Source organism: Aythya fuligula, chromosome 3, assembly GCF_009819795.1.
Source record: "Aythya fuligula isolate bAytFul2 chromosome 3, bAytFul2.pri, whole genome shotgun sequence".
NCBI lineage: Eukaryota > Metazoa > Chordata > Aves > Anseriformes > Anatidae > Aythya > Aythya fuligula.
The window spans coordinates 65,963,446-65,990,443 of NC_045561.1; the positions used below are offsets into that span (position 1 = coordinate 65,963,446).

The 26,998-nt window shown below is 46.6% G+C and overlaps 1 protein-coding gene across 1 annotated transcript; it reads right to left on the bottom strand.

The window, feature by feature from the left end:
• Positions 1-442: 442 nt before the first annotated feature.
• Positions 443-21,301, bottom strand: FAXC (failed axon connections homolog, metaxin like GST domain containing). Its single transcript, XM_032184360.1, has 6 exons — positions 20,982-21,301; positions 20,340-20,475; positions 15,165-15,361; positions 8,418-8,635; positions 5,208-5,324; positions 443-3,582 (listed from the first exon to the last, which is right to left on the bottom strand). The coding sequence occupies exons 1-6, from the start codon at positions 21,254-21,256 to the stop codon at positions 3,299-3,301; spliced, it is 1,227 nt and encodes a 408-aa protein (XP_032040251.1). The 5' UTR covers positions 21,257-21,301; the 3' UTR covers positions 443-3,298.
• Between the last annotated feature and the right edge of the window lie 5,697 nt (positions 21,302-26,998).

The window sequence follows — 26,998 nt, forward strand, 5'->3', positions numbered from 1 at the left end:
CCACAGCAGCAGCAAGAGCTGCTCCCCAGCTCTTCTTCCAGGTCTGGAGCCAGCAGCTGTGATGCTCTCCAACTCCCTGCCCTGCAGGGAGTCCCCGTGTGGCCAGCATCACCTCAGGCATGACGCTGTGGCCTTCTTCACCCCCAACTTGAAAAGGCCATCGAACCTCGCGGGGCTGTCCCAGGTTTCACCACTACGGTGACACAAGATTTCTTGCCTGCCCTGCAGCACGGCCAGGACCTCCGGGATGCTTGCAGTTTTGATCAAGGGACAGTGAGGGCAAGACAAATAAATAAATAAATAAATAAATAAATAAATAAATAAATAAATAAAAGTAAGAACCCAAGGGAACGGCATGGAGCTGGGACAGGGGAGGGTCAGGCTGGGTGTTAGGAAAAGGTTCTGCACCCAGAGGGTGGTCGGGCACTGGGACAGGCTCCCCAGGGCAGTGGTCACAGCACTGAGTCTGCCAGAGTTCAAGAAGTGTTTGGACAGCACTCTCAGACACGTGGCCTGGTTTTTGGGTGGTCCTGTGTGGAGCCAGGGGTTGGACTCAGTGATCCTCGTGGGTCCCTTCCAACGCAGGACATTCTGTGATTCCATGATTCTCTCCGACAATTTGTAGTTCTGCACAGCCCCTCAGCACGGAGATAAAAAATAGAAATGATCAAGGGGAAAAAACAACACTGCGGGCCTAAGGAAACGTTGCTCTTTTAGCAGAATTTTGGAAGCTTAAGAAATCTGTTCTGTTTATGTTGAAGACAACTCTTGTACGCTTTTCCCATTCAAACCAAAATGAACTAAACTCTTTCATAGGTGTTAAAGCAAGCTCTTTTTTAGACATTTTTCCCCCCGGAAACATTTTGCCAAGACCAGCTTCCAAAAGAAAAAGGCTTAGATTAAATCCTTTAAACAGGTCTACAAGCCAGTATTTGCTTCTGGGCAGGATAAACACACCCAAGGATTTCCTATCAGACCCTGTCAAAACACTACACATATAAATCCCTACAGAGATGCTGTTTCCTAATTTCACCCCAAGTTTGAAACACAGCCAAACACAGAAACATAGTATCTGGAGTAGCTGTCATGAGGAAAAAGCTACTTAGTGAGTAACTTCTCCTTTAAAATAACCTGAGTAGTTCCTAAGAAATGGAAGGCAAGTGACATGCTACAGAATACATTCACCTAACTGATTAAAACACTGAAAAAAATCTCAGCTGACAGCAAGAAGTTCCTCCCCCTTCCCCAGCCCCATCAGATCTGTTCTCCTTGTTTCACTCTTCTGCATCACGGTGCCTCGCCGCACTTGCCACAGTGAAGTCAAGCCCCTGTGCAGGATTAATCCCAGAGTATTTCTCACCATTCCGCTCCTTTTGACACTGAAACATGAACACACAGATATTATGTATCTATATTATATATAGAGAGAGATGCCCTGCTCTGCAGCAGCACCAGATCCTTGGCAGGAGCAATTCTGGCAACAAGGCTCTGGGCCAGCCCCCAGGAAGACCTCCAGACATGGGAGAAGACCACGATGTGACACCAGCCTCACACCACGGTGGCGATGCCGATTCCTGTGCCTGCTGGTGTGCACAGCCATGTGATACCCTAATCCAGCTGCACACACACGGACAGGTAAAATTACACCGCTGCCTTCTGGCTGGCTGCATTTTGGGAAGTCACAAGCATCACTGCCACTGGCAGATTTGTCAGCCCAGGGAAATGACAACGATGAGACCATCCGCTGAACTCAGGCTGGTGTTTTAATAATGGGGACTTGTTGCTGGGACTCATCTGCTGTCTGCAGGGGCTCCATACCTGGAAACATGTTCTCCTCAGGCTGAAAAGATGGAGAAGGCATAGCCTTCAGACACACAGCTTCAAAGCTCACTTCACGGCAAAATAAATGAGAGAATCTCTATCAGAATTTCCACCATGAGTGTTTTTTAAAGAGGAGCTTCTTGACATAGATGCCTGTTACCCAGAACGTCAGTACCTAACCGTCTGCAGGCAGCATCTGCCCTGATTTATCTAGGAAGTTTCACAGATGTATCAGACCATCACCCCTTGTGCTTTCAAGCCCAAGACTTGTCTTCTTGTGACCTGTTCCTGTGCTTAGTTTCCTGAGAAGGGTCCCAAGTAATCATTAATACCATCGTCCTCCTCAGTTTGGGTTTGTTTCACAAATGCTGCTTGCCCACAACAACAGAGGCTGGAGCAGAGCCCCAGGGAAATGTGTGAGGAATTTAGGAAGTAGATGCCAGTTCACGCACACCTCAGACCAAACTGCAGCAGCTCCCACGCATGGGAAGTGACTGCAGACTTGTCCCTCCACTTGCAGAGCCACAGCTAGCTGGGTGTTCCCCACAGCAACCATTTTCCTCTGATGGAAAAACTCCACAGCCCATGAAAAGAACATGTCCTTTGAAAGCTGGAGCTAGTTCAGGCTCCAGACTACTAAGCCTACCAACAATTAGCATCCTAAAGCATTTGCATCCTGTCTATTCCCAGAATAGACATTTGATAATTTTTTTTTTTGCTGAAGGGTCCTGATTCATGGAACTGTAATTCACTGAGAAAGCCCTGATTAAACTACTTTCAACAGGCTACCGCCAATGTTTGCAGGCAAATAATTGATTTTACACACATGTTTACAAAGACCAGAACCATCTGTAATTTCCATATGCTTTCTCTCCACTTAAAATGAACCGGTCAAGGCCAAGCGACACAGGTGTAGATGTTAAACTTCACACAAGTGGGCAAACCCAATGCATCCATTCTCACCTCAGACACTGTGACAACATGTGCACCCAGCATGCAGGTAGCTATCAAGTAAAATTCTTCCAAAACTGCACCAAATCAACACAGCATCAATCATTTTCTTCCACAGGAGAAAAGTGTGCCAGTAATGCCTCTTCCACTTTCATCCTCAACCCATTCCCGTGAAGATATCAACACAAACCAGCTCTTACAAGTGCTCTGCCACCTGGATGCTTCTCCCACCCAGCTGTGGGATTTGTTTTTCAGTGAGAGCAAAAATGTTGATTAAATGGTCCCATTGCCCTCTGGACCTCCAGTTTGCCCATGAGTGTTTTAAATAACTGTTTACCTTGGTTCCATCTGAACAGTTACACAAAATGAAATAAGATTGAGACAGTCCAGTCCAACATGTGACAGCCAAGTCAAGCACAATGGTCTCTTGGAGGTGGTACAGACCTCCTCCCAGCCTGGAGCAGAAAAGAAATCAGACTGGTCCCAAGAAACAGCTTGTCTGCAAAACGGGAGATGCTTGTACACATCATTTGCATTGTTCGTGATCTCTGTAGTCATCCATGTCCACATCCGAATCAAAGAGCGAGTGTCCAGTGTAATCTGTGTCAGGGGTATGAGAAATACTGTTCCCTTCCTCATCAAATGTTTCTGTCCTTGAATAAAAACTGAAGTCCTGCAAAGGGGAGTGAGTCTTGCTTGCTTCACTGCTTTCTTCGGATTCATACAGAGTGTTATCGTCATCATGGTGCCACTCTGGCCAGAATTTCCTCCTTATTCTTTCACAATACATAGCAAGGTTAATCAGTTCACCTGCAACACAGCACAACACACTCCAGTAAATACATCCAGTCAATAACAACTTGCCAGCTGATGCAGGAACGTATTAGCATAGTTTGGAAATAAATTGTGCAGGTTCTTTCCAAAGAGGTACCAGAACCTTGTTTTGAAATGGCAAGATCCAGTCAATCCTCTCAGTGGTTGTTCACATAATTTAAAACACACACTATTAACCCATACACAGTAAGAAAGGTTACACTGAAATGAACATAAATGCAGAATACCTAACCCAAATTTAATATCTACAGAAATAAATCAAGACAAGACACTAGTAGTGTAAGATTTTCATGTCAAAATTCTTGCTTATTTAGCAGAAGTATGGTTTCTAAAGTCAGGATTTGATGCTACATATGCAATCCATTCATTTATTAAAATTTCGTGAATTTGGATGTTTGGGGCTTGCACCACCAGATGGCAGCGTTGTCTGCAAGGTAAATTCATGGGTTTGGCTTTTGTATGACTCGCCTCTAATGTTCCTAGCCCACAGGAGTATGTTATGCTTTATGTTTATATGTATACATATGCTTAAAGAGAAGAATTTATGAGGAAACATCAACGACCAAAGAAATAACAGCATATTAGAGGGCTTATGTATGTGTCTATGGAACCAGCACTTGTAATATAACACAGCATGAGTAGCTAGATGGGTACAGAGAATCATCCATGCTGCTTGGGCATTTATATAATTTACCATTCCTTTCTCTTAGATACAAAATAGTTCAAACATCATTTTTCTTGAAACCCATGGACCCTTTAGAATTCTATCTGTCCCCTCAGACATCAAGGGAAAGAACTACATGGCCTATATCTACGTCCCTCATAAAAAATCTCAAGTATATTTTTTCCTCCACTCAAAGTGCTAGTAATGGGCAAGTCTGTGCCTCCAAACTGTTGCCTTAGTAGCTACCTCTTGCTCAGAGTAGGTCTACAGATTAGATTAATTCCTTTCACAGCTATTTCACATCCTTCGTTCTTTCCATTTTTCACACTGTGTGGCTTTATTCTGCATAGCGACGCCAAGATGCTCCCACCAGACTTTGGCACACATATGCCACTCCACAAAGGAAAAAAGAAGTTGAGGCAGGAGGAGCAGCTATGTTGGTTTCCAATTCATGCAAAAACAAAGAAACTCCAAAGCCAGACTGGAATCTTTTCCTTGCCCAGCATCCTTAATAGCAACAAAGGCTCTAATTGCACTAGGACAACAGTGCTTGCAGTTCTATTGTCAGTGGAAACTCCTCAGTTCAGCAAAATTTGGCTCATGGCTTCTAATACTTTACCCAGCGTTCATTCCATAGAGGCATTTGGTCTTTGCTATGTTAAACAGGGAAAAGATCAAGTACAGGAACAGAAACAATCACCATGCAGATCATTAAAGTGAAAACAAACAAGAATTTTAAGAAAGAAAAAAAAAACAACATTACAGGATATAAGTGCTACATCAAAGGCAAGAACAGCCTAGGATGCAGTTAAGTGCCCCTGCAATCTTCAAATAACCTTACAAGGTGCTCCAAGTTTAAACACAGCAAATGCTACCCAGAGTCTTTGTTCTGTGTTTGTTTTTTTCCCTTTGTCAGAGATCACTTAAAACCTCTTACCTTTGATTAGCCTCTCTGGTCTGGTCCCTGGTAGTGTCCACATTGCCTGGGCCAGATGCCCAAAAACGGTGGCATCAACAGTGGAAAGGTTTGGTCCCATAATGTACTTCTTGTCACCTGTAAATACAACAGCAAACATTTCACTGGGGAAATGGCAGTGAAAATCTGGATTTTTCCCATTATGTCTTCAACACAATTTTTATGGAAAATCATTTAGTTCAAAGGCAGAGATTTGATATTGATTAGGGTTCAACAGCTGATCCTAGGCCTCAGTAGGTGAAATCCATTTGTGCAGCTTGTTCAGACTGACACTGATGCATCGCTAAGACTCACTGTGACTGCTCAGAGCAGATCTGCATCTCCAGGAGAGGCAGGAGACATATGAGGACACAGCAGATAGAGGAGAAAGCAGCCGTGGGCAGGAGCAAACAGCTTGGAGCTCGGAGCGAGTTTGCCAAGAACCTCTCGCCAGGTGACACTGCTCCAAGGACGGCCACGAGGCTCTTCCCACTCTCTGCCCCCAGCTCCATCCCAACACGACACGCTTGTGGAAGGCACCAGGAGGAGTCCTGGAGCGTCCTCACTTCAGAGACAGGAGCCCCACAGACAGCAAACAGCAAAGCAGGCTCTCCCCATGCCACCCGGACGCATCCCACTGCCGCAGCTTCACAAACTGAGAGCGGGGTGTTTCACACTCAGCCACAACACAGCCAGCGGGCTCAACAGACCACCAGCCCTCCTCACACACAGCACCCCCACCTCCCGGCACCGCCTTCTGACCGGCAGGGACGCAGCCACGGCACTCCTGGTGCACGGGCAGGGGGAACGGCAGCCACGTGGGACTGCCCTGGTCTGCAGGAAGGACGTGCCTGCTCCGCACACCTCTCTGGGCACCCGGCCGTCATGATGGTCCTGGGCAGCTACCACAGCACACACAGACAGCAACTGACTAAGACAGGGAAGAAAATCCTCTTTCAAGGAGGCCGTTCGCAAAAGGATCATCCAGTACCAGCTTGCTGCCTCAGCGCAGGCATTAGCCCCACAGCACAGGCAGCAAGCAGGGCACACAAGTGAGACGTGAGGCATTTCAGGGGTCAGGTTAGATGGCTGCCTTGGCCCTGCCTTGGCCCAATGTGCTATAAAGTGTGAAATGCTGCCCGTAATTGAATTCTCCAAATCCAGTTATCCCATCTCCCCAGGACATTCTTCCCTTGTACAACACAAGCTGCCTGTAATTCAGCGGGTTATTAAATGTTAGGGTTATTGAGCGAGCTTAGAAAAACTGTCCAGCGGTGAAATACAGCAAATTGTGAAGTACAGCACAACATAATCTGCTATCCCCCTGTACTACAACGTAGCAAAGCAGTGCTCGGGAATAAGGAATAATGGTAACTTCCTACAGCGTGTCGGATGTGGTAGCAAAACGGAGCTAACTCTCCCCAGCTCGGGCACAGCTGCACCAACCTGTGTCTGACAGCTCGTACTGCCCCGCAGCGATTCAGGAGAGCCTCCAGCCAGGCTGGAAGTCCCTCGCCCACCTCCTGTCCCCACGGGGACAGACCCCTGAAGGCCACGGTTATCCAGACAATCCAAAGGTCAAATATAATGACTGTACACTGACTAATCTGACTGACTAATGGGGAAAAAAAAGAACAATATTCAGCCGATAACATAGTAAAGTAACAATAAAATAGCAGGTGCTCATCGAGGCTTTACAAAATCCAGGCAGACACGATGTTCCCATCAATAACCTGGAACTGGGCGGCAAGGCCCTGCTGGGAGCACACGCACCACGCAAAAAGAAAGCAGCGTGGTGGCAAAAAAAACGAAGGGCAGTCGCAGGGCTGGCAAACGGGGCCACGAGCAGCACGCAGCATGCAGGCACACGCGGAGGTGTAGGAGCTGCGGGGAGGTCTGTCCAGAGAGTGTGGGAGGTGGAGAGAAGGCAGAGGGGAAAAAAAAGGCACATTTTTTTGCAAGATTTGAAGAAAACACCTTAGAGAGAAGCTTGAGGATTTCCAGTCATTTTTCCCATCAAAACCAAAAGCGAGGTTTGATTACAGCATTTATCTTCACAAGGAGAGGCTGCCTGAAGGCTGAGACCGGGCAAGCTCTGAACTGAAACTGGACAGCTTTTGGTGGTGATTAACACCTGCCACCAATTACTGATGAACACAGTGGCATCTCCACCTCCTGAAATCTTCTGATTAAAGCTGGATGCCTTTTGGAAAGACCCGCTTCAACCAGAAGCGAGATGGGTGCCTCAGGGTAGCAACCCATTTGTAGAGACCCAACTGGATGATTCAGAGACCCAGCTGAACTCAAAACTATGAACTTGAGCATCACTATAGGCTCCTGAGTCGAAAGGATACAAATACATCTGGGAACAGACCCAAAAGCAATTACGGAGAGGCAAACATGGTAACAGCTATACCTGGAAAAGGTCTCGGCTGAAGGAGTCCCCCCCCAGCAGGGCCACCTGCTGCTCAGCCTCTCCGGAGGACCATAATGGGACCGTAACAGTGCGAGCAGCTCTCAGCAGATTGCAGCCCAGAAGCTCATTGCAGACAGCTCCAGTTCAGACTTCAGCCTGAGCTACACAACTGAAATGAGGCTCACGTGGTTCTAGCTGAGTGAGGGCGACCTTAAGACTACCTGCACAGCATCCACCCATGACAACCAGCACACCTGAATCCATCCATTTTGACAAACCACCTCCTACCTACAGCTTTGAATAAAGCTGCTCACACCAACCAAATGCAGCAAAGTCCAGCTCACCAAAGTACCACCTGCAAAGGACTTTCGAATGGCAGCCTCACAATAATCTGTCAGATGGTAACAAGTCCCACTAGGAAAAGAGATTCCCCAAAATGTAAGTAAGAGCTTACATCTGCCAAAATGAACACTACGATGTCCTGAATTCACACAACAAAGCATTCATCCAAGACCACGGGCCACATTCTGCTCCTTTAGATACAGACGATGCACAGAGAAGCAACCCGCCTACCCTTCTAGAGAGGCAATTTGGTGACAAATAGTGAGGAAAGAAGCGCCGACCCCTTGGGAGTGAAGGTGGCGCTGAGGGCAGCATGGCCTCCACCCACTGACAGAAGCGAGCTCATCCATATGTGTGACCAGGCTGCCACACACGAGCGACCTCACCCCGCGGGCTGTGCTCAAGCAGAAGGCGAATTGTTTGCTGTACGTTACCCAGGAGGCTCGCTAGAGTCCGCATGTCTTTCTCCATCAGCGTGTACATCTCCTCCTCCGAGAAGCGGCCGATGCCGTGGCCGTACATCTCCCGCTTCACGATCCCTTTGGTCAGGTGGCAGAGAATCCACTTCAGCAGGTCACTGAGGGGGCCGTACACCGAAATCATCTTCTGCGTCTCATGAAGGTTTTCCACCCACTGGCAATACGCCAGAGTCCTGGAAGGATGCACAAAGCAAGTTGTAAGAGTCGTCACCCTGCAACAGCTCCCACAAAGGTCAGATTGTTTTAACACTAGATGCTCTCTGCCCTGATGGAGGGCTAGCGCCCCATGAAAGCAGACCTTGGTGCACCTCGGGGTGCCAAAAGGGTTTATTAGCCAAAGCTGACCGACTGCACAGGCCTAGGGAAAACAAAGAAAAACTGAGAAACCAACCTCTCCTCCCACCAACCTGTTCTCCTTGCTTTCTATACTGCGGCAACTTAGTCAAGCAGTAACTTTGCACCAACATAAATATTGCAGCAGTGATTTCTCAGAAAGATCTCTGCTCTCTCCAGAGAATAACAATGACACAACCTTTAACAAAAACAAAAAAAAAAAAAAGGAAACAACTGAAAAGGTGGTCGTTCTCAGGCTATGTTTTTCCGGCGTTTTTTCTTCCCCTAACGAAGACGTTGATCTTGTATGAGATACACTTCTAAAGGCTTCTGCTGTGTCTCAGGCTGTACTGCAGCTTTATTAAATGGCAAATGCATTACTTCAAAAGGTCTTTTCATCAAAATTTGTCTTACCAGCTGTATGTTTTGTTTCCCACAATAATTTTTGTGCTTTATTAATACTGTAGGCAAAGAAAGTCATTTGTTGCTGTTGCTACTTTAACTTTTCTAATGCACAGCACCATCTGACACAAGATTTTCTGAAGAAACAAGAGACCACACAACTTGTGACAGAAGTTCAAAGGGTACTGAAAGATGGGCTAAAGACATCTCAAAGCATACACGACAAATGTTTGAAGCCAACAGGGTCTCAGAAATATTGGGAATTTATAGTCATGTTCCACTATATTTTTAAAAATTTCCAAACTGAAAAATTTTAAAAAGTAGGCCTATGTATTTGAGATGGTATGAAAAAAGGCTCATGAGATATGATAAACTAATGAAGCTAGATAGAAAAGCTAGAATATCAAAAGTTGCAAGTTCACGTATGTAAAATATTAAATAGTGTTTAATAATTAAATGTTTCCATTTCCACTATGATTGGAGCTCTTTTTTTTTTTTTTTTTTTAAGTTCAGAATATGACTTCAGTAGAATTCTACATATTTCTACTTGCCTGTAATCTCCTTAGTGCCTATACAGATCAGCTAATTCAAAGTATGAGAAAAAAAGAGAGGCATCTCCTGGAACACTCACACTTCTTTTTTTTAAACTCGCATGCCTTATCAACCTCCAGTATATCATGACCAGAAGGTGACTTCAGCACTACCATCAGGGAAAATCTACTTTTGAACAATGAAAAAATGCTCCAATCTTTACATTTTCACAAATTCCTTATTTGAATTACTAATAACATGAGGTAAAAGGAGTATATTTGGCATAACAGCTGAAAAAAAAAAATCCACTTAAAGCTCAAATTTGCAATGCTCTCAGAAAGGAGGAAAGGTATTTCAGTTATACCAAAAAACTGTCCCCTGCAAACAATGTCTTCTGCTCAAAGTGATTTCATTAAAGCCAGTAACAGTGAGGCTCATGCAGGCATTGGTGCAAATGCATGACCAGTAAGGACCAAAAATGCACCTGCTTTGTTTCTGACAGTTTTTACCCTCACCAGGTTTCTCCACAACCTGTTGTGCTATATCAGCATGACGACAGCATCCCACTGATGGCTCACATACCTCGGTGCAGCTCTTCAAATGGAGACAGTGCACAATCCTTAGTGCTCAAAACGGATGAATCAACCAAAGTTTTGGGGGCAAGTTTCAGCAAAGCTGGGTTCAAAACAAAACTGGGTTTAGAAAGGGGCACCAGAATGACATGGGGAACATGAAACCAGCAAGCACTGGAGCAAACGGGTACTGAAATACCAGAAGCATCAACTTTGGCTGAAAGATGTGCTGCAAAACTGCTTTGCCCCAGGAACAGACATAAAAGGTGAAACAACTTAAGAAACATGGGAAGAAAACTGGGCTGAAAACCTAAGGGCACTTCATAAAGCAGAACATTTCAGTAGCTGTGTTTCACAGGCCTGGGAAAGGACACGGGCTCTTGGATGGATACAGCTTGGAAGGGGAAGAAAGAACCTGGTCTTGATGAGAACATCAGGAAATAATTACAAGTATTACCTACATCCATCAGCTATTAATTATACTTTTTACTTGAATAAGCTGAGAGAAACCTGCTCTCCAATAGCACAGCTGTGCATCTGACTATGAAGGCCCTCATTCCCCAGCATGGATCTCATTGGCTTCACCTGGCCACTCTGCAGCACAGTTTTAGTTGCTTTACGACAATGGGGCTCACCATAGAGAAGGACAGCAAGAAAAACATGACAAAATAAAGCAAAAATGCAGAAAGGAGGCTATGCTGTAGTATTTTGGAAAAAATCACGCCAGTCCAACAGCCCCTCCAGCCCTTCCAGGACTATTATGCACTCTGACTCCATCAGCGAGCTGGCACCGCACCAAGTCATCAACCATGCCCAGGACAGCTTTAATTTCATGAGACAGGACAAATAAGGTTTCCCACAAAGCTAATTAGCCTGTCCTACAAAACAAGAGCACATTTCCCTAACGCTCACTTGCTTGCTCTGGGGAAGAAGGTCTTTGGATTTGGAAGAGGCAGACACCAGATGAAGAGTTAACGACCCGGACGGCGATGCAGGAAAAGCAGAACAGCACCAGATTTTGGTAATCCCATCTCAGCTAAGTCATCAAGCACGATCTTGGACGTGTGCCTGTCGCTCTGAGTGAGTAAAGTTGTCGTGTCCCAGATCTCAAATTTATGTGGGCAATGAAGCCAGCTCAACAGACAACCACCGAGTTTACGCCTGTAATTTTATGGTTCAGAGCACACAAAAGCACAGAAAAAAAAGTAGGCTCGGATTTAGAGGGACAGCTAAAGGTACTTTTAAAACTAGCTTTATGGGCACTTTGTTAAAATGATTATATTCAAAGGTTGATAAAATCAGTGCTTCCCACCAAAACATGCTCCTCTGCATCCAATTCCGCCCATCATTCCTCTGCTTAGACTGCATTAGTCCAGCATTATAAAAATTACAAAAAGTTAGGAAATGCCAGAAATCAGGTAGTCTAATTCAGCATAATTATACATTTTAAACTACAGTCAGTATTTATGGGATGCCATTTTAAATATTGGCCTGAACTGAGCATTTCAGGTAACATTAGCATTTCCGTTAGTACCAGCACATCTGTAAAAACGTAAAAATTGTAAAAATCCTGGAGTATAAATAAAACAATAATGCATGAAAAAAAATGCTACAGAGGTGAAGCAAATCTGAAGTATAAATGTAACAGCAGCTCTGGCCTCAATACATAAATCAGGAGAAGAGATGGAGAAAGTGACTCATCAGCAGCAGCTTGCCTGATTATCCCCAAACTAACTGAACTGAAAAAAAAAGCACCAAGGCAAGGGGGGAGATGCTGAAAGTGATTCGAACTGGGGGTTATTTTTCCCATCTGAATCCTGCACAGCGTGGAATTTCGTGATAGAGAAACGGATTATAACAAATTCAATCCACCGTCAGCTGTGGACACCTTACCTGCTGTGTGACTTCTCAGAGGAAATGGCTGTTAAGCCAGCAGTGGTATTCAGGCCTTGTCAATAGCAGGAGAGATGTCACTCGTGTAACTGCCTTGATGTTAAACATGCATTACATTATGTTCAATGCATGGCAGGTCTGAGTACCTATCAAAGTCAGACTCTCTTGTGTTATCGTACCAAGCTCTTCCTGTCCTTCACTCACCACATACGTGGTATTTACATGGTCTTCTTAAAAGACAAAGCAAGAAATTGATAGATTTATGCATGTATATACATTTATAAATCACTAAGGTTGTTTTTCACAACACAGCTAAACCAATTGGATAGGTTTAGCTGGTTCCTAAGGGGCCCACGGGTCACTGTTGGGTGCGGAGATGTCCCAGGCCAAGCCTTCGGAAGATGACAGAGGTCTGCACACAGATCGAGGACCTCGGGTCAAAGCCTGGTCCCTGAGGCACGGAACTGCTCTGCCCCCATCTCCTCCTGCTGACTCAGCCTCACCCCCACTTAGGTTAGGAGATTTCTTCCCTTTGCTGATTTAAACATAGCAAAAGGCTGACAATTATAGCCTCCTCCAGGGACAGAAGCTCCAGCACCAGCCTCATGAATCTCAGAGACATGCTGTAATCCCAGTAATAAAATGGGTACACTCAATCACTCACTGGCTCTCTGCCCGACCCCTGCCAGGCATCGCAGCCTGGGGCAGAGGCCAGGTGGCTGGAGGCTGATGTTCACAACAACCCTACACCGCTTTCAGCTCCAGCCAAAGCAGCAATTTCCACCTTTAAGAGGCACTAAGCAACCAGAGCTGCTGCTGAAGATAGGCAATTAGCTCTGCAAAAGCTAAACATTTCAGGAGGAGATGCTGAGCACCCACCAGGATTAGCTCCATCCAGAAGAGACAGCACACCACAAGATGTTCTCTGCCTCTTCACTCGATAGATGCACTACGGGATTACTTATTTATGACGGAACTACTTTGCATGCTGCTGGAAACAGAACTGTATTAATCACAGTTTATACTACTGCTTTGGAGGCTTGAGTTTATAAACCTTACTCTGCAGAAATTGCTTTCACAACTCCCTCACCATGGGACTTGGAGACATCACAAATGAACCCTGAGCTCCTGGTGGGAAGTGGGAAGCACCCAGGTTCAAGCACCGGTGTGAAGGAACCTCACAACCATGAATGCGATCCTGTCAGATACAAACTCAGCCCTACACAGCTATGGCCTGATTTTATCATTTATATTTTATTTTATTTTAAAAATATTTTATTTTATTTTAACCACGGAGGGGTCAGGGCTGTTATCCGGGAGTTACAGCTGGACCTTTCACTATGCTGCAGAAAAAAAACAACATGCCCTAGGAAATGTGAGGAAAACTCACCTGTAGGACTGAATACAAAAGGCAACAGGGATGTGCAACCATGCATGCACATGGTTTTATTTCTATTTCTTCTAGCTTAATCCATCTACTTCAATGCCATCTCCTTGCTCCTTGCCTCCCATACTCCTCTATTTCGTGCCCAGCAGCGCTGAGTCTGCTCAGTGGGAGTGTGGATGGACAGACATCAGCTTCACAAAGGAAGGAAGAGCGATTTATAATTGGGACACACAAAAGCCATACAAGTTTGTCATCCGTAGTGTTGCATTTAAAGCAGTTAAGTCCACGGACCACAAAACAAACAACGTACTTAGGCAAGGAGATGGAGCATTAGGGGCTTAAAAGGCCTCACCTTCCCTCCAGCTGCTACAATAACGGAAGAAAAAAAGTAAACAAAAAAAAAAAAGCACATTTGCAAATGACAGGTGTCTAAGAGCTGTGGTCAGATTTTTGAAGACACGTCACTGCAGATGGGTATAAGCAGTGAAAGTCACACTTCTGAGAAGGCTGGGATTTCATTTTGAAACCGCATCATTTCAGCCTGCCTACTGAATGCTACATTCCTTCCCAGGAAACACTACAAATGGTTTGAAGAGCTATACATACACATGTTCACCTGGTGCTGCTCTTCTTCAATAAGAAAATGAAAAGAAAAAAAAAAAAAAAGAAAAAAACAAGGTAAATGCAATCAAGTTAAATCACACACTTTTGGAGAAAATAAAATGCTGTGTGAATGCAAGACTCAGTACAACAGGAACTTAAGTGCACGCTAGAAAGCAAATGGTTGAGAAAAAGCCTTATGCCTACTGAGGTATCCCATGCAGCATCCGGGACACCACACCCACCTGCTACTTCTGTGGATCCAGTCTGCAAAGGACACTTAAAAATGCACTGAAATGAAAAGTCGGGGCGCAGGAGAAGGAATAAAAATAAAATAATAAAAATTTAAAAATCACAGATACTATTTTCAAATGTGTCAGTAAAATGCATAGAATATCAGCGAAGTTATATTTAGGTTTTTCATTCATATCTATACTCCAGCTTCTGAGGATACCACAAGTGATGTTGTGTCCTTATCAACTGGTGCTGCTGCCAGCAATACTTACTAACAGGAATATTCTACATTACAGGAAAGGCAATAATCCATACTGTAATCACACACACAGACAATAAAAAAAAAACAGTAACTGCAGGAAAACAATATTTTAGCTTCACGGTAAATGTTGGGCATTATTTTTTGTTTCCCCTCTCAAACCTCATGTTTGCAGCCATCTTGGCTTTGCTCCTCATTGACCAGGCTGTTCCCATGTGGAGGGCACACGGAGGGAGGAGGACAAACAGCTGCTTCCTTCTGCAACGCCGACTCCTTACCTTGCCTACACATCACTACAGCTCTCAGGGGAGCTGCTCCTGACTCATAGCATAAGCAGAAAGAAGCAGCAGCCTTCCACAGTGAGAAGAGCTGTGAAATTAATAATTGGATAACTGCAATAACCGCGAGACAAAATGAGCATTCCCTAACAGGCAAGAGCGCAGGTGCAGGTCTGACAGCAGAACACAAGCAGCTTTTCCATGCAAGCTTACCAATAGAAGTGCTCCTCCACCATTTTTGTCACTGCTCTGGAAACAGCTCGTTCACGTGGACCCAGGTTTTTATTTAAATTCACTCCGAGTTGCTCTTCCAAAAAGTCAATAATGAACTCAGTGCCAGATACTTTTTTGTGATTGTATTCAATCCATGGCATTTTTCCTTGAGGGGAAAGTTTTCCATCAAAATAGTTCTAAGAAAAAAAGCAAATAAACAGACAAAAAAGGCCCTTCAGATTCTGTTTCAATGAGAATAAAGCTTTTTAATAGCTTTCTGTGTTTTTAAAAGTAACATTTTTAATTAATACACCAGATTAACTGTACCTATACAAACAGAGCAGTGGCTTTAAGTGATACCAAAATAGTTATTTCCAGGTCCTGCAATGTCTTACAAGCTTCCATATTACAAGCCACGTGGTTTAATATTACTTAAGTACCTGGGGTATTTAAGGGGTTGGAGATGCTCAGATCTCCCAGAAGATTGGGTCCATAGTTCTAAACAAGTTTTTAATCACAGGAATCACACCTTAATTTGGCTCATACCCAGAGCAGCACTTTTCGTATTAAAATTATGTTATAAATACTAATTCACTGCCTGTCTCAGTGAGTCCACGATGAAAGGTTTTTTATCATTTTATCATTCTCTCACCGGGCGGGAGGGAAATATGCCTTTACATGTGCTTCTGCAATTTCCTAACTTAGAAATCTCTCACATTCACAGCCAGGGTTGTTACAATTGGATCTACAATTGGGCCAGCGGCACTGCTGAGCACAGCACGAGCACACTGCTGAATACTAGTACGTGTCCTCAGAGCAGCTCTTGTACGGATGTATTAATGTATTTTCTCCATTTTCCAGTTGGAGAAGGTGAAATAGAGAGATGAGAGAATTTATGCCTCATCTAACAAACACGAGAGGTATGCCTGGCTTCCAAAATGCAATCAGATATTTGATCTCAATTCTCTCTTGCTTCTGAAAGCAGGGATACAAGGCAGAACTTTTTTTCTTCTCTTGGGATTCACTTCCTCGTGTCCCATTATTTAGCAAAATAAAAATCCTAGCTCAGAAACAGAATCAGAAAGGCTCACAACGAGCAAGCTCAGTGCCCCGCACCTGGCAGTCAGCCTAAGCGTTTTGGGGTCCAGCTGCTAAGTTCAGGGTTAGCTGCTCTCAGCTGATCTGCCTGGGTCTCAAACATTTACCCCATACAAATCCACTAAAGATGGGTTAAGGTCACCACGCAGCAAGGAGCACACACCAGAAGGTGACCCCAGCTCGGCCTGAACACACTGAGTACACAGCACCCAGGCTGCCACCCAAAATAAGGATGTGCACACCACGAGCAATGCGCGCCCGTTCCCGGAGGCTCATCCCTTTTGGATCAGAGCAGAAGAAATGCCTAACGCTGCTGGGAAAACAAAGCCTTCTGGTCGCAGCCTTTTCCGGGACTCCTGCCCAAGCAAATACGATGCAAGGAATACCGGGTTATATAATGTCTCCTACGCTGCATCCACGCCAGGATGAACAAAGCAGCAGGATCCTCCCTGCCCGTACGTGCAGGTGACTGCCCTGTCAGTGGGAAAGACACTGAAACCACCCAGCACCTGAAACCCAACGCAGAGCGTGAAGTCCACAGCCCCTTCAGGATGAGATGTGCACAGATACTGATGTTCTGCAGGAGGCAGTGGGCTTGAAGATGTGCCCATAACCTATCGCAGTTCTGTACGCCACATCGTTTGCAATCCAGAAAAAGCCAATTTTTTGTTATTCAGCCACACAACTCCTCAAGCATGCACACGCACATACAAATACACTGTGTAAAAAGCTAGTACTGCACTGATATTATACTCCCAAAAACACAAATGATGGCCTAAGTTGCTTTAGGAAAGTTGGTATAGGCAAACCTAAAAAAATTCTTGCAGGATTTTCATGTTTTGTTACACACAGCTCATCAAACAAAAGGGGAAACATCTTTCAATGACCTGGGGAAACCTTTGTCTCTGGGCAAATCTCACATCATACTGTTCTCGTATCCACTGTTCTCAAGTGGATATTTTTAGGCTTCAAACCTCAGTATCCTTATGGCTGCTGCTAATTGCCATCAAATATTTATCAATTTTCCACTTGAAAACTGGTCCATCTGCAAAGCAGGAAAGCCATGGTATTATTAAAAAAAAAATACCCTCATACCTCATGGTACTTTAACCTGAACTGCAGGCTACAAAGCAACTATAACAAGAGCTCCTGAGAACATCATTTACAGAGGAAATTACAAACCAAGCAGCACAGGGCACTTCTGGGGCAATTTTCTAGTGCTCTCCAGAAGAAATTAGGCTCCACATTTTCAGTTATTGTTGCTTATATTTTACTCTGCCTCATGTCTCCTCTCATAGAGAGTACCATCTTCACAGACCTAGCTTGAAAACATCATGTTTCTGATGTGCTAACACTCATCAGATTATGTAAATGTTCAAATCTTAATATTCACGAGGAAATACAAGAACACCCAAAAGACTTCCACAAGCACCAAGAACGGGTTCCTTTAAAAGGTGCTTATGAAGAAAAGCATGAAACGTTTTGAAAATACAGCTAGGTCGTATCACAGACCAGCCCGAGCAGAACGGGCTGAATTATTTTTGATTGAGAATTTGCACCTAGAAAGGCAGCTTCAAGAAAAAACAAGCACGTTATAAGAACAAATCTGTTTGGAGAAATCCAGATTAGGAAAAGGTGGGAATACTTTACTTCATTCCTCCTGTCTTCTGACACACCATTAAAACATTTTGTGCAACACACAGCACGTCACTCAGTACTTTAATGTTCTCCAGTAAAGTCAAAACACAAGGAATCAAAAAAGAAATAACAGTCTGAAACCTCTGCTATTTGTTCTATCAGATACAACTTTCTTTTGTTGTCTTGTTTGTGTTTTTTTTTTTTTGTCACCCTGCTTCATTTTCCTCCTTTCTAAGCAGCCCCTCCCCAGGAAGGTGATGGTTCATAGCAAGCCTCTGGCTGCACCCCCCAGGCTGTTCTCCCCTCCCCAGACACTCAGCACAGGGACCTGTGGTAGCTACCACTGCTTGCTCCTGCAACGCCAAGAGCTGCACCACTCCAGCTCACCTGGTGCCCGGAGAGCTGCAGAGTTCATCTGTAACTCAGTGTGACTGCTGCCCCTGCCAGCTGCGTGGGGTACCTCCTCCCTTGGACAGGGCTGGGGGAGGCCACACAACTCAGACAGTGGCAGAGTCGCCCCCGCAGAGAACTGGAAACACCACAGGGTTGGTGGCTGTGGCTACCAACATACGCCTTCCCCTACCTGTATGAGCTGCAAGCAGCACCACATTCCTAGCACAATTAAAAAAACAGAACCTACCTCCTTCAGACAAAAGAGCTGTGTCCTCAGCTCATAAACTTAGCACCACTGACCTTAGGCCTAAAATCCTAGGTAGGGCTGGTAACCCCACAAATGCTGAAATTGTGTATAAACCAACACGCTGACTGACAGTACAGGAAACAGAAAGGGAAGGAGAGCCCTCTGGAAATCCCTCTCTTCCCACAGTGCCAGGTGGCTGACTTGTACCCAGCACTAGCTTTCCAAATGACTCCATCCTGAATCACGCAAATGTGCAGCGTTATCTTCTGGAAGTAATTACATCCTGCGACAGCCATCTTTTACACTGCAGCTTTCCTTAACTACTCCCCATCAGAGCGATTTTTTTAATCATTTCAAACCTCTGAACTGCATAAACTGCTATTAGAGAGAAAACAGACGTCGCCAGGAATAGTTTTCCCTTCAGATGTGCAATTTCTACTCATATTACTCTGGTTTGAGAAGCAATGTGCATTAAGGCCTTCTGGTCCAACAACACATTCAAACTTCAGTATCTTTCAGGTTCCATAACCCAAAATGAGGAAAATACATCCCATGGGACAGAAATCCCCCCAATCTACTTCCAAATGCTCTGAAGTATCTTATTCAAGTTTCATTACATCTTAAGGTAATGAACATTAAATTTCATGCTTTTAAAGACTTATGCAAAACATACTACTTAGGTTTTCTTTTACTTCCAATGTAAAGGAGCTTAATTGCATAGGAATGTGGATGAATATCAACCCCAAATATGAAATAAAGTTGTTAAATGGTTTGTTTTCCTCTGCAAAAGACTGATCAAAATATTCTTAAGAGCACCTGGATATGCAGCAAAAAAAAAGTGACTTGAACCCATCTGGGGTGAGCACGAGGTGAGCCATGGCTCAGGCCCTTGGAGACACAGTAAAATCCCAAACTTACATTGCTTGGGGAAAAAAAAAAAAAAAAAAAAAGAGAGAGAGATTTCTTCCACCAAAGATCCTTAGATACAACCTAAGATACAACAGTAATGATGACATCTGAAATGCCCTCAGTGCTTTATACAAACAGCAAAAAGACCCGTGTTGTGTTTCAAAGAGCTTGTCTTCTGCACAAGCTGCCTGGTGACACCACCACACAGCATGCGCCCAACTCGTGCCATCGCAACTGAACCCTGACATTAACAGGCAAGACAGCAAGATTGTGCTCTCCTGCCTTTCCTTCACTGGAGTATCTTGGGCTTCATCCCCCAAGGGAAGCCAGCATGGGGGGCACCCAGCCACAACCAGGCAGCCGTATTCACAGCATGGAGAGCAGCCCCGTCTTCCCTCACAAGAGGGGAAGCACCGGTGATGCGAGGTGAAGCAGAAGGAGAGCACTGGGAAGAAACCCTGTGCACCACCAGGAAAACAAGAAGCTGCAGCTATTTAATCTTGTTCTCTTTAGCAAGATGCAATTCAAAGACCATATAATAAAGATCAAAGATCATATAATGCCATGCTTTAGTTTTAGTGTAATATTTAGCATTACATAAACCATGAGCTACCTTCCCACTCCAGCACTTCCAACCAAGTTAACTTCCAATGTTGACTTAGCTTTACCAATTAAATCTAGAGCTGTTCTAGACCAACTTCATTCAAGTTGTACCTTTAAAGGTTATATAGCAAATTTAACCGCAGATAAAAAAGGTTTGATCTGCCCAGCCAGCTGTATGGGTACCTCTCCCCGAGAGGAAGATGAGGAAGATGAGGAAGATTGGGAGGGGAGGATGCCTGCTTGGTACTTCAAGCAATTATAGGGAAAGGAAAACTGTACAGATGTACCTGGTAGGGCAAATCAGCCATCCTTAAGTAAGTTTCCATTTTCAGGCAGAAAGGGGAGAGACTCGGGACACCATTGTTAGGCCTCGAAAACTGATGCAGTATAATAGCATCCTTTGAATCCACCTCTTGCTCCTTCCTGTCAAAAACAAAACAGGATTTAAAACCCCAAAACTCAGCTGCATCATACACCAGCACATTACAGACACAAAGGAGAAATCCTGGCTGAAGCAGCACACGCGTCCTCCCTTAATGGCCTACTGCAATTTTTGTTTGTTTGTTTGTTTGTTATTCGCTGGATCTTGAGCCACTAAAAGGCACTTACAGTGCTGCGGCAGAGACGAGGTTTGGCCGATCCCACACTGGAGACGGCGGCGGGTGCGCCAACACGAAGGGGCCCCATCGCCTCGTCCCTCTGACAGGGGCTCTGCGCCTGGCCAGCCCCTGCCACGGCTCTCAGCACCGCCTTCACGCCGGGCGTTGTCCCGCACCGTGCCCCACCGCAAGCCTCCCCCTCGCCCCCTCGGCAAAACCCAAGCCCTCGGGGCTCCCCGCATCCCCCCTTGGCTTAGAGGGCTGCGTCCCCGCGCCCTCCCCGCGCCGCGGCGCCGTAAGATGGCTCCGCGCCGCCCCGCTGCCCCTCACCGTATGGCCAGCAGCTCGTGGAGCAGGTAGGCGGCGGCGGCCAGCAGGGCGCCGCCGGTCAGGTACAGCGTCTTCTTCCACCACGAGTCGGAGCCCAGCGCCGCCATGGTGCCGCCCGCCCCCGCGCCCGCCAGCGGGAAGGCGACGATCTCGCCCCCATAGAGGGCGGGCGGCGGCTCCTCGGGCCCCCCGCACCAGCCCAGCGACAGGCTGCGGTTGCGGCTCAGGTCCGCCACGCAGGAGCGGGGCGCCGCCAGCCCGACCCCCCACAGCATGCTGCGGGCGGCACCCGCATCCCACGGCGCCCACCGGCCCTGCCCGGCCGAGCCGGGGAGGCTCCGCCGGCCGCCGGCCCCCTGCCGCCGCTGCGCAGGGCGGGGGGGCGGCGGCTGATGATGCTGCTGCTGCTACTGCTGCTGCTGCTGGTACTGCTGGTGCTGCTGCTACTGCTCCTCCTGCTCCTCCTGCTGCTGCTGCTGCTGGCGGTGCGCGGAGCGGCCTGATGAGGGCACCCGCGCCCGCCTGCCGCTGGGCTGGGCGAGCCTCGCCCAAATTATGGGGCCGGGGGGTGGGGGATGCCGCCGCCGTGTCCCCAGGGGCTGCCGCCTCGCCCTGGTGTGTCACAGCCCCGTTTGAGAGAGGAGGCGGCTGCCGTCCAAGCCCAGCGCCCGGCCGAGGCGTGAAATAGCCATAGACGTTCCCAGACGCTTGGGATCGCGTGGTGTTTGTCTGTTTTTCTGGTGCCCGGTGAGGTGACTGAGCGGAACACATCCAAAACATACAATCATAAAATGGCCTGGGTTGGAAGGGACCTCAAACACCACCCAGTTCCACCCCCTGCCATGGGCAGGGACACCTCCCACCACACCAGGCTGCCCAAAGCCCCATCCAGCCTGGCCTTGAGCACCTCCAGGGATGGGGCATCCACAGGCAACCTGTTCCAGTGCCTCACCATGCTCTGAGTGAAAAATTTCCTCCAAACCTCTAATCTAAATCTCCCCTCCAAATGTAGAAAGGTATAGAACAAGAGCAGCAAAACAATTTTAAAACAAATACCTCATCACAGTTTTACTAGCACGCATGTGGGAGTGCAGCAAGTTGAGGGCTGCTCCTCACCTCCGGCCTCACTGCTGCTGCTCTGGGGCTCCAGGGCCACAAGACACCACAGGCAGGACTTGGCTTCATCTTCCACAGAAGATCCGTAGCCCTGTGCATCACACCAGCCCTCAGGTGCCCTTCTTTGGGTTACTATCACTAACCAAGTACTTAGCCCTTCATGAAATGCCATGCTGCATACAAAGCTGCTCCAAAAACCTTCCACAAGTTAGATATTTTATCCCATCACTGGGCCAACAAAAGTGGTCAGATTCATTGCACAAATAGAAGAACCCGCACTGCCCAGCAGGGCACGGAGTGGGTCTGTGACCAGGGCTTTGTAGACACTTTGCCTCGGGATATGAGGCAGGTCAGAAAAGCAGACAAGGAAGAGAAGAGCCCTGAGCTGACAGCATGGCCATGCAGTAAGCCGTGGGGTTCAGGTGTGATGCCTTCTCTGGGTGACAGCGGTGGACAGTTTTCCGTTTTCCTCTGTTGTGCAACATCAGTGGGAGCGAGATCTGCTGTCATGCACCAGGAGGGATGCTGTGCTCAGGACACTTCCCTGCAGTAGCTCCTTGCAGCTTTTCCTTTTATTTCCCATTTTTGGGTTGCGTACTGGAGTTCAGCAGCCAGAGGCCACAGAGCCCCATGTCTGACACAGTGCCTGCCCATGCTGACACCCCACTCAACAATTAACAGGAGCAGAGAGGTCCCAGGGACCTGGCAAATCTCGCTCCACACACCAGGTGCTCTTTCCACACCTCTCTGTGCTCCTTGGCCTTCATCCTTAGCAAGCTGATGGCAGAGCACCTTCTTCACAGCTCTGGGGCCACCCCATGCTACAGATGATGCACAAATATCAAAGTACGAGTGGGAAGTGAGAGCAGGAGCAGTTTCATGCCACAGTCGATCATTGGCAGCATGAGTTTTGTTAGGACAAAGAAGAGACAAAGAAGGAAAGCTCTTTTCTCTACTACAGCACCTGCAAATCTCAGGCTGAGGATTTGTTTCAAGTGGCAGATAGCCCAATAAATCTGGACTCTTGCAGGCTGGTAGCCAGTCTCAGCTTTTGCTGCTGCAAGGGAACTGCTTGCTGTGGTGCAGATAAGAGCGATCCAATTACAGATGGGATCTGAGCTTCTGGGAGGGCAGGGAAAGGCCTTGGGCATCCACATGGCAGCTGCTGCACTTTCAGAGGCAATTGAGCTCTCCTAAAATCCATGTTTTGGATCAGTGTCAGCACAAGTGGCAATGAGCTGTGAGGGAGAGGAGAGTGGGAAGGAGGCATTAAGCCCTTCACCCCTTGGTGCTGCCCTGGACAAGGTAAGGAGTCCTGGTGCTTTGAAGGAAGCAGTGCAGTTCATGCTCAGAAGGTCAGTGCTTTGTGTGGATACTCCAGCTCCTGCCTTTGCTGATGTTTCAATGGTGTACATGTAACCACCATGTCAGTTCTGTGATTGTCTCAGGTTTTGGAGTGAGAAAAATCAGAACTAGTGGTGCATCCACGTGTCTGTATTGCTGCAAACCCACACCAACAGCAGCACAGCCCTGAGCAGTGATACATCACGCAGGGCAGAGCAAGATCTAATATGCAAACGTGTCCATTTATCAGCAGTCTGTTCTAAAGGAAGAGAGATTAATAGAATAAAGCAAGCAGATTTTTCCAGTTAATGTAAATCTAAGCCTACTTTGTTACATGGCAAGACAATTTTTTTTCTCTACCAGTATCCTGAAGTCTGCTGTTTCACTTGAGGGCAGGGAGGCACTAGTAAAGGCATCAGCATTACCACATGATGTGCGTTGGTATAAAATTTTTGTTCTTCATTACATTCCTGTTTGTTTGTTTGTTTGTTTTTCCTGTGGTGCCTCTGGGTTCCCTGTACCTCTTAAAACCCATCCACGGTGAGTACAGTGGGCTGCCTGTGGAGCTGCAGCAGGCATCCAACCCATGATCTGAGCCAGGCTCTCTGCAGAGCCACGTCCCCAGCAGCTGCCCTGTGCGTCTGGTGCCTGAGACCTCACCAAACTTCTTAAAATCAGGTATCGTGGAATGCCTCACTCTCAGGTTTGCTGTCCTCTAATGCTGCTGGTCAGTTTTGGAGAGCAGAGATTCTCTTGCCACGTCTCCCCCAGAGCTGTGACAAGCAGGGCCACCCATTTGCTGCTCATCTCCCACATCATTAATGCCCATGGCTCCTACCCTCTCTTTCTTCCCAGTAGCCAGAGCTTGGGCAAAGTGGAGCTTTTAACAGCTCCATTAACTTGTACAGATTGTTTTCTGCTTATTCCCAAGGCTACGTGGTGTTAAGCAATCATTCTGCTCTTGGGGCACTTGGAGGAGATTCTCCTGCAAATGCTGCCCAGGGATGCTCTGCCCAAAGGGCACCCACAGGGTGCTGATGTGGGGTAACCTGGTGTCCCCAGCCAAAGTGGTGCTCAGGTAGGGCCCTCCAATTTGTGTGCTAGCACAGCATCCTCTGGGAAGGCTCGAGTGATATGGAGATGCTTTTGTTCTGCTTGAAACTGCCCGTTTACCAAGCCCTTGCCTGCAGAAGACATCTGATCGGGTTTTGTGGTGAGGGCTGAGTTTAAGAGAGGGTGAAAAGGGGCTCGTCATAGCCGGCAGACTCTCTGAGTTCCTTCTGAAACAGCTGCTGGTTGCTGCCAGGATTTGTTTTGTTGTAATATTAATGATCACTGGGCAGCTTGAGTTTCATATACACATCTCTTTGATTATTCAGATAAAAATAGCCAAGGTATAGCCGCAAAGTGTTCATGCTGCATTTCAGTTTGGATGTAACAAAGGGGTTAATGATAACTTTAATTAAATACAAACCTACAGATACAGAGAAGAGGCAAAGCATCTAGAATCTAAACTACTTCTTCTCTGCTATGCCTATATGTAAGTCCCAGAGTTTCCCTCGCACCTCCTGATAAACGAAGCCACTTTTGGAGGTGACTCACACCACGGGACTGCCCCAGATGATGAAAATAACTCAGTGTTCCTTGCTTTTGGAAAAAAAAAAAAAAAAAAAAGAAAGTTTGTTCATGAAACCTCCTGCTTTCTGTGGATGGAAATGCTCAGGCTGGCAGCTCACTGCCATAAGCGCTAGCTGCTGCACACCCTGCAGAGCAGAGCGACGTACCCGTAGTGAACACACACCCTGCCAGTCCAGGACAAGGTGACAGGAGCTGTGACCAGCACATCTGATCAGAGCATCTGAAATGACCAGGTCATTTTGTCATCTGGTCATTTCAGCGCAGCACATTTGTCTGCAAAACAGCTCCCAGCTGCTGGCAGGCATAGGAGAATGAGCAGGAATGGCAAAGGGAGGAGGAGAGCCCGTTTCAGAGGCTGCGTCCCCGAGGCCAAGGCTGTTCTTACATGTCCCAGGAGCTCTGGAAATAAAAACAGATGGGAGAGACAGCGGCAGAGCCACTGACCTACTGTCTGCATCCCCTGGGAGTGAACTGATGGGCACCAGAGCAGACAGCAGGGCTGTGGTTTATTGTGAATATGGTTCTGGAAATAGGTGCTCATCAAACAGCACTGCAGCCAGAAGCTTCCCCCTTACCAACAGTTAAGATGCAATAAGAGAGGTGCTGCACAGCCTGCACAGGAGTGCTGTCCTGCCTAGACGGGATGTTTGAAATGCCTTCCTGTACCCACCGTGAGGTCCTTCAGCCCACGTAGCTCCCTCCCTCCCTTGCCCCTTCCTGGGAGACCACCTCACCTGACTGCGGCTCCAGACACATTGGCACCCAGGTTCACCTGGCATCTCATCCTTCCTCCACAGAAGGAAAAAGCAAGCTGTCTCCGGAGCACTTTGGCAGCAGCCGTCACTGGGTGAGCTGGATCTCATCCTCGATGTGCATTTCTTCTTAGTGGACACCTTCTGCAGGAAGCTCTGGCAGGATGTCTCCTCGCGGGGGTGTACAGAGAAATGTTGTTCTGGGGGAGGGAGCTGGTCAATATGGGCACCTTCCTCTGGTGTTCTGAAGAAATCTGCTACGGCTTTGTTCAGAAAGAACAATTTTGGGGTTTGTTGGTTTTTAGCATCACTGGGGGATCCCCTTTTGGATTTGGGGTTGGGCCAAGAGTGGCAAGGCACCGTCCAGCAGAGGGAAGGCAAAGCTGGGCGGTAAGCCCCAGGCTCCAGTGCCAGAGCTGCCCTTTCCACAGGGTGTTTGGGGGCAGTCTCCTGGCAGACGTGCCCCTGTGGAAGTTTCTCATATGTTCTTTAGTGCTGATAATGAATAAAAAGACTGGACTGAAATCCAGCATGCTGTCATTCATTACTCAGTCTTTCACAGATATGTATGTGGTGTGAATAAAGTCTTTTCAAATCTCATTTTTATTTTATTGTTTACTGTCATGTTTATGTCTGAAGACATAAACATCTGCTTATTCTAATCCAGGACAATAAACACATCAAATCTTCTTCTGTATCTTCTGTTATTATAAGTTTTCATAACGTAATTACTTTATTTCAAGGCAATATTAGTGTTTTAATCTCTCAATATTTTTTTCATTTCGCCCAACCCATGAGGACAAAAGAGAGGTTTCAAATTTATTAATGGAACGCTAATGGTCTTCACAATCCTTTTAAGCAGAAAAAAAACATATTTTTTAGAAAAAGAGAGTATTGATTACATCACTGGAGTGACTCCGTGTGGGAATAAAAGCACGATAAAATGCAGATCAAAGTGTATATCCTGAATTCCTAATGCGCTGATGTCATCAGCAGAGGTGGCGGTGCAGTTAATGCACGGGTACGCCAAGACAGGTCAGGTGATTTTACATCCTGGATGATGCCCCAGCCCTTCGGGCTAGGTTAAAACATGACATCATATTGCTTCAAGCAAATGGGGCCTGAGTGTGTCAATACAAAGGTCTACTAATATTAAATGATTAGAGT